Source organism: Arachis duranensis, chromosome 6 (genome assembly GCF_000817695.3).
Source record: "Arachis duranensis cultivar V14167 chromosome 6, aradu.V14167.gnm2.J7QH, whole genome shotgun sequence".
Lineage (NCBI taxonomy): Eukaryota > Viridiplantae > Streptophyta > Magnoliopsida > Fabales > Fabaceae > Arachis > Arachis duranensis.
This window is the reverse complement of record NC_029777.3, coordinates 21,059,181-21,067,490: the sequence shown is the minus strand read 5'-3', so window position 1 is coordinate 21,067,490 and position 8,310 is coordinate 21,059,181. Positions and strand designations below refer to the sequence as shown.

The window sequence follows — 8,310 nt, the reverse complement described above, 5'->3', positions numbered from 1 at the left end:
AGGGAGAGGAGAGAGAGAAACAAAAGGGGAAAGAAAGGGAAAAGAGGGAGAGAGAGAGAGAGAGAAAGGGGAAGGGAGAGAGAGAGAGAGAGAAGGGGGAAGGGAGGAAGATAGAGGGAGAGGGAGAAAAAGAAAAGAGGGGAGAGAGAGAGTGGAGAGAGAGAGAGAGAGAGAGAGAGAGAGAGAGAGAAGTGAGAGAAGGAAGAAAGGGGAAAGAGAGAGAGAAGGGAGAGAGGAGGGGAGAAAGAGGAGAGAGAGAGAGAGAAAGGAGAGAAGGAAGAAAGGGGAAAGAGAGAGAAGGAAAAGCGGAGGGAGAGAAAGAGGAGAGAGAGAGATGAAGGGGAGAGAGAGAGTGAAGGGAGAGAGAGAGAGAGGGTATGTAAAAACTAATTTTAGAATTTAAATAAAATCAGTTTTAATTTGGTTTAAAACTAAACTGAACCACAAAAACTGGTTTCTAATAAACTGGTTTTCATAAAAGTTATGGTTTCAGTTCAGTTTTTTATTTAAAAAAACTAGTTTATTTAAAACAGTTTCAATTCAGTTTCAATTCAGTTCAGGGAAACCAGTTTTTTTGCACACCCCTAATATTTAGTAAGCAGTGTTTGACTATAAATATTAGTTCGTGTAGCTAGCAATTAGAAATTTTGTTAGAAATCTTAAATTAAAAATGTTGGTGATAATAATGATTTAGGATTATTTTATAAGTTAAAAATGTTAGTGTTAATTGAATATAGATTTAGTGAGGATTTAATTTCTATGAATAAGATTAGAGTAAGATATATGTTTTAGAAATGTCATCAATTTTATTAAGAAGTTCTTAATATAATTTAAGATTATGATTTCATTAACCATAATTGTAGCCGACCCGATGTATTACCAACATGAGGAGGCAGTATGATATGTCCTTGGACGAGTGGATCATATCATACTTGCAGATTGTCGAATTATATCATCTTGCGAGACTTAACAACCACTGGTTTAATCTGAATGAGCCGCTAATTAGCACTTTCATAGAGAGATGGCATCCGGAGACGCATACTTTTCATATGCCATTCGAGAAGTGCACCATTACGTTACAAGATGTGGCATATTAGTTAGGCCTTCTGATTGACGGTGAGTATGTCAGTGGATGTCTGACAGACTTCGAGACCTATATTGAGGGCGTTGACCTCCATGCACTTGCTTCGAGGAGTTACTGGGTGTGTTACCTTCGACAAATTGTATTGACAAGTTCACTCTAAAGTGCACGTGGATGCAGGAGGCCTTCAGTGAGCTGCCTGAGGGTGTAGATGAGGAGACTGTGAGAAGGTATGCGAGGGCATACATCATAATATTGTTGTCAGCTCAGCTGTTTGGGGACAAATTTGGGACACGTCTTCACATCCGGTGGCTGCCTTACGTAGCTAGACTAGAGACTTGGTCAAATATAGCTAGGGGTCCACCGTGCTTTCATGATTATATTGATGTATGTATCGTATTACCAATAGGAATGTCGTTAACTTGGCTGGTCTGTTGTAACTACTTCAGTCATGGATCTTTTGGCGTTTTTCGAGTTTCAGACCTGATGGGTTTGATGCATTTCATTAGCCGTTGACCTCGAGGTACTTATGTTTCTTATGTTAATTAATAATTGTTTGGTCACTTTGCTATTACTAAACTAATATAATGGATGGCAGGTGGTCGGGATATCAACCAACATTGAGCGAGAAAGGGCCTAGAGTGGTGCATTGGAGGCTAAGGATATACTTAATGCAGAGGGGATGTAATATAACTGTGGTTTCATTAGAGAGTTTTTAGCTTTGAGGTTTTTATTGTTAAGTTATGACCTTTAACATTATTTTTCTTTTACAGTTCACATGGATGTCCTATAACTCACCCGAAGTTGTTCAGGTAATGCTTCCTGAGATACTAGAGTCTCGACATATGATGTTATGGAGAGCGGTGACTACATTGATATACTTTGCGGTGATAGAGTGGCATTAGGTGCATAGGGTGACATTGATATACTCTGCGGGGATAAGCTGATAACTCGTTAGCTTGGCCTCTAAGTCGCATAGAAGTGTCTTCAACACTGCAATACTACTTGACATCGTTATCTGCACACCTAGTACTCATCATGGCAACTCATTGTACGACTCTTTTCAATCTGCATAAATATGCTCAGTGGTCTTCTGCTTAACCAACCAAACCCTCCTCTAAGTCGGTCTAAATCCAAAATGTGTCTCTATAGCATTCTGTAGTACCTTGATCGACATAGTCGCATAAGCTCTTACCATAGGAAAGATGAAAGCAGATATAACATGATAATCAAGCATCCTGTGATCACTAGATATCGACGTGGCCAGACATATATGAGGTCCATTATACCTTTTACCTCCCAAATACGAAGAGTGATCCGAATCAACCATCTGCAACCGTTTTCAAACTCCTTACACTTATCATGGTACTTGATATGATCTGATTCCAGCACTTTATACTCAACCTCATGGCGAATTCTATAAGTCTTCACACTTAAGACGTCTTCCTCCTTATTTTGAAAATGTTGACCAACTTAAAACTCAGCCAAACTTGCTGTATCCTGTGTATCTCTGGCCCCAAATTCAGATTTTACATCTAAGAACTCTTGGTATATCATGGCTTCCAAGTCTAAAGTTGAAAAGTACAAGGAGTATTGCTGAGTTCCTGAACTCGATGCTCTACCATCCCTAACTGGAATACTCTTTCCTATATCATCATCACTATCCTCGTCAATCATGGCAGGCTCTATATCATCGTCATCCCACAGTACATCTTCGACAGTATTTGGTTTTCCACCCTCCCCTGAAATCGGAATCATAACAGTCTCATCTGCCATCGCAATAGCAAGCTGACTAAAAGATCAATTATTACCTATTTCTCCATTGCCATCGCAGTTTAGATTAACTGCGAAGGACGGAGATACCACCAAAACTGCCTCAGGTGCAATGACAAGCACAGATGAAGATGTGCCAACAAGCATTGAACTAGAGGCTCCTAGCATGACTACAAATTAAGGATTCCGATTCGATCCTCTTGAACTACAGACCACATCTCCAAACTTGACGAATAGCTCACGGGTTCTCACCTAGGCAAACTGACAACGATAGTGAAACTAAACTTGCAAATCTTCGTCATTGTCTATTACAAAGTAATTGTACTTCACACCATCTCGAACAACAAAAATCAGCATTCTATAAAATTACTTTTCCACCCATTTCTTGCCATGCAGTCCCAGTTTTTCGATTATAGTATTTTGAAACTCAACAAAACTCATAAAAGGTTTGATAAAGACACTCAACGGATCCTTATTAGTAAATTTTATTCCCTTTCGCGTTCTTAGTCATCCTTTTATAATGCATAAGAACTAAAAACTATCTTCACTAGTCATTGTGAGTGCCACTCTAATGAAAATTTAACGTTCTGCTCGTATTTATATACATTAGACTCATATCTAAATCGAATTAATAGAATTAGATTTATAATTTTGGCTCATCTTATCTAGTAAATTGAATTAATTAGACTCGATTTATTAGGGTTGAAATAGCTGGAGTAAATCGAAACAATTGGTTTTAAATTATTTCACCAACACTCCTCCTCTAGTAAATCGAATTTAGTCACTTTGATTTACTATTGTTTAAGCTAAATCGAATCTAGTTCATTTAAATTACATGAAGTTACTTAAATCGAGTTTAATAGCTTTAATTTACGTAGAGTGAGTATGAAAATTGGACATGCATATAAGCTGTTTGATTTTAGGACATTGACGTAATATTGGTATCCTTCTATTTGTTTACGTGAATTATCCATGAAAATATTTTTTCTATTTATTAATGATAAAAATATTCTTAAAAATATGATAAAAATAATTAACTTTTAAATATATATTTTTAAAAATAGTTTTAGTGATTAAAATTTGATATATATTTTTTGTGAGTATGATTTAAAATAAAATATTTTTTTGTAAATGATAAAAAATATTCGTAAAAAATAAAAATCTAAAGATTGAATTCTAGTTCGTTCTTATATATTTTCTAAATAATTTTAAAAACGTTTTACACTAGGATCGAAAATAATTCTTTTTGTATTGTGGGTGGAGTTGGATCTCTACATCAAGCGCCAAAGTTGATGGACACATCCATACACAGACATGATAAACTTGTTTATCTGGCAACGAAATAAATTTCCAGCTTGTGGTTCTAACTTGTTCAATTTCTTCTCTAACGGTGAAATTTTACATGCAAACTTCTTTTGCTTAGTGAACGACAAAAGCAACAGTGAAACAGAACTTGGTGAATTTGTGATTTTGATTTCTCCTGAAACTGTATGGGAGCTCTTCGCCATCTCTGGATTTTGTTTGTTATTTTTTCCACACGATCGAAAGATTAGTTTTTCTCTTAAATAATGCATATATGTCCGGCATGGACAGATGAGTACACAAACTGGAAGCAGCTTAACTATTAACGCACTCCTTGTGTTTGAGAAAATTACAAGCTGTATATTCGGTTTCCTAGCAAATATAAGTAAAAAACATTGCTTACATGTAAATACACTATCTGTTTGTTCTCCTGGGACATTGCTTGATACTTCCATCAATTTAAATTGCTATTTCGGTATATTCAGGTATTAAAGCTCAAATGTCATATGATCAATTACTTTTCCTTTCATTCCCCTTTTTGTTTGTATTTTGGGTGTTTGGTGGTGGTCTGGCTTGAAAGAATCTCCATGAGAATCTTCATGCTTTAGCCACAGCCACCATCTTGCTTTAGGGTGTGTTTCTGAGTTGGAGTTTGGAATGGCAGTTCTTGGCTCTAAGAAATGGCAGGCCCGCCGCCTTTGATTGAAAGAGGAGAACCCCAGAGAGAGGTATTATCAATGAGTTTTGGGTTAAGGAACACAACAATCACTGATATGTCATCATGGAAGTGTCTCCTCACCCCCTTTTCAATCTTTTGTAGGTCTGAGAATCTCATCTCTCTCTTCTTAGCTGCTTCACGCAATGCAGCCTTTACAAGCTTCCTAGCAATCCCCTGTTACATCAAATACCAAATGAGTAACCTATACTCATAAAATGTCTTGATTGGCCACACTCTTAAGCTGAAAGGGGGGAACCTTACGTTACGTGGGTTGCTGCTGACAATGTTGACGGCTTCTTGGTTGCTAAGCTGCTCCCATAGACCATCAGAAGCAACGATCAGAAACTGATCATCATGATGGAGTTTATGTGTTGATATCGATGGCTCGCAACTAAGAATGGGCTTGAAGAAAGGTTCAGGCAACCTAAACTTCTGTGGTAGAGGCTCCCTGTTGAATTCTGCTTTCTTGAGATATGCATCACCTAAAGACCTTGAAACCTGTGAATGCAAACAATGTCAATTGTCAAGTATAAATTACTTTGTCCATTCCTTTTTATCTGAAAAGTGGTAGCAACTCAAGAGTAATAAGCAAACTGTATGTACCTGTATTAGGCCTTTCACACGCCAAACATTGTGTTTCATGACCACAATTTGTGAATCATAAGGATGCCTTGACCTAACTTCATCTCTCTCTGTCTCTATGTTAACGTTGTGTTCTGCAGATACTTGAACAGCATATGTCTCCCTTGTTGCCCTCTCTAATCTTCCTAACACCGCCCTCGAGTCTCCGGCGTTCGCAATATACATCATACCGTTGCAGATGATCCCTGTCAAACAACATGAACCCGCGGAAGCAATTTGTGGCTTGCTTAGCCACTGTTTCTTCACAACAGACAGAAAACTCTCATCAGTTTCAGTAAAAGCCCTTTTGATAATGTTTTCTGAAATTCCTTGATGTTCTGCTGCAAATCCTGATTCACAAGGAAATAAGACAGTGAAAATCATAGACGAAATAATTTGGTTCTTCCTGGTCCTCAGTTTAATTGAAAAACAGCATAGAGAGGAAGATAAAGGAACTTAGTTATTTGCTTTCTATCTTGATGAAATAAATTCTTTTATAACAATTTAATTTGTCTCAGTATATAAGATAAAAGTGAGAGGAGCATACTTTTGAGATTGCTGAAAAGATTGTCACTGACAAATTGTGAAGCCTCAGCACCACCATGACCATCATATATACCAACAAAGGTTCCTTGAGGACCCATATAATCAGAACTTAAAGGTCCAGATTCAAGTTGGCTTCGATCCTCTATTGAACTATTGGCTTGGATCACAGCCATTGAGAATTCCCCGTAAAGATGGTGCCCCAAATCCTTGTACCATAGCAACCCTTCAACTTTTCCTCTCACATCGTCATCACCACCATCTCCACTTGGTTTCCAACACGATCTAACCATCTTTTTCTGGTTCCAATAATGGAAACAAGATCAAGTCTTTTTAATTGGTACTGATGCTTTGAGAAGATCTCAGTTCCTGAAGTTATATGCAGGAGAAACAGACAATCAGATATATGAACAAGTTTTTGAGGTAAAAACCAAATTGGTATGGGCTGAAGGAACGGAGAAATGTACCTTGGTATTACATGCAAGTTCAAAGAACCTGAATTGAACATGTTTGGAATTGGATCATAGAGGAGTGGAGGAGTGCCATATTTCCAACAACATACTTAGCTGTAAAAGTACATAAGGATTCAAGAAATGGCAGAGTTGGTCTGAGATTGGAGTGGTGAAGAGGGAGCAATGGATAAGAGAAGCGTTTTGGTTTGGATCTTGTTGGCAGAGAGAGAGAGAGGATCTTCTTCAAAGTGGTGTCAGAGTAGATCTAAGATCAGGGGAAATGTGAGAGAGAGATTTTAAACTAGCAAAAGTCTCTGACATTGTAATTCTTTTGTCCTTTCATTTGTCAGTTTGTGATGATGATTTTAATGTTGTTTGTTTTCTGACCATGTGGCTTTGTAAAGCTTTTTCATGGCTGAGAAAGATTTGAGTTTGCAACATCACTCTTCTACGAAGCAATAATACTTAGATTTAGGTAGTAAACAGTTCCACTTTCCCCATTATTATTATTATTGTTTCTGGATATACGTCATCTTTTTCCTTTCTTTAATTTTCGTGATAATTTTACACTTTACTGCATATGGACTTTGACACCTACATACGTTTTTTGAACCCCTTACCTTACCAGAAATTCATTTGTGGACTTTTGCCTCTTGCTATTCACCATCACTCACTATAACAATAAAGTTCTTTTGGCGCTGTTTATTCTATTCTACTATATTATATCTACTCAAAATAAAACCAATTATTCATAAAAAATATAAATATATAATAATTCACTTTTAGCATTCAAAAAATATTTTTGTATTCCATTATTTTGACAACTTGCTTTGTGAGAGTAGTAACAATAGTGCTCACTCATTTATTTTAAATCAACTAAAAGCCGGTAAGTCATGTATCTCAACTTATTATTATAAGTCAATAAACACATGACATGTTACAATTACTTGATTGATATCAAGTTGCATTGTTGCATAAGTCTTGTAAGAAAACAATTATTTCCGTGGATTAGATGTAGATTTAGCTTTCCGTTGTAATGATTTTTTCTTTTTTTTTTTTTTAAATATCTTCTTTTAGTGTTAAGTTTTCCTTTTATTAGGGTAGAGAATTTATATATAGATTTGGATTAAAAAAATCTATTAAAATGAGAAAAATATAAAAACAAAAAAAGTGAAAATTTAACCCCCTTAATTTTAACTTTAGAAGAGTTTTTTTTATACCATTTGAATTTTTAAAAAAAATATAAAATGAGTTGTGACTCGCGAATCATCAGTTCAATTCACTTGTAAAAATAGACGTGTCGAACTAGTAATAATATGACTTATAAATGAGTTATTCTGATATGATGAAATTTCATTTGCTAAAATGATCTAGTATCATTTTTCTTAATTGAGTTTGTGTTTAAAAAAAAATAAAAAATAAATCAAATAAGCCGATCCATTTAACTTATGAACTTTTAATTTCTTTTTCAATTTTAGCTCGATGTTTATGACGAGCTGCCTTGAGCTCTGCCCATCCCATATAGATGATGAGTACTCTAACAATAACAAAGAACATACATGAAAGTCAAATAGAAGGTCTCCTTGCTTTTATTTTATAGTTTTTCTAAATTGAAGGATTTTTATGATTTTATAATTTTCTTTATTATCTTTATTTTCATTAAGATCACAAAATTTTGTTCTTTCTTTCGGAAACTTTCATTGATAGTAATAAAAGTGAGGATATTATGCATATTTTTCTCTTAATTTTTTTTTTTAAATCACGCACTCTTTTAAAATTTAAATTGCTTTTGAAATTAAAATTCTATTCTTTACTTGTGA

At 35.5% G+C, this 8,310-nt stretch overlaps 1 protein-coding gene across 1 annotated transcript; it reads right to left on the bottom strand.

Annotated features, from left to right (window-relative positions):
- Nucleotides 1–4,209: 4,209 nt before the first annotated feature.
- LOC107493356 (probable protein phosphatase 2C 38) lies at nucleotides 4,210–6,932 on the bottom strand. The gene is made up of 5 exons (XM_016114454.3): nucleotides 6,506–6,932; nucleotides 6,043–6,407; nucleotides 5,478–5,845; nucleotides 5,136–5,372; nucleotides 4,210–5,048 (listed from the first exon to the last, which is right to left on the bottom strand). Exons 2-5 carry the CDS (start codon nucleotides 6,329–6,331, stop codon nucleotides 4,830–4,832), a joined length of 1,113 nt encoding a protein of 370 aa, XP_015969940.1. The 5' UTR covers nucleotides 6,332–6,407; nucleotides 6,506–6,932; the 3' UTR covers nucleotides 4,210–4,829.
- Nucleotides 6,933–8,310: the final 1,378 nt, after the last annotated feature.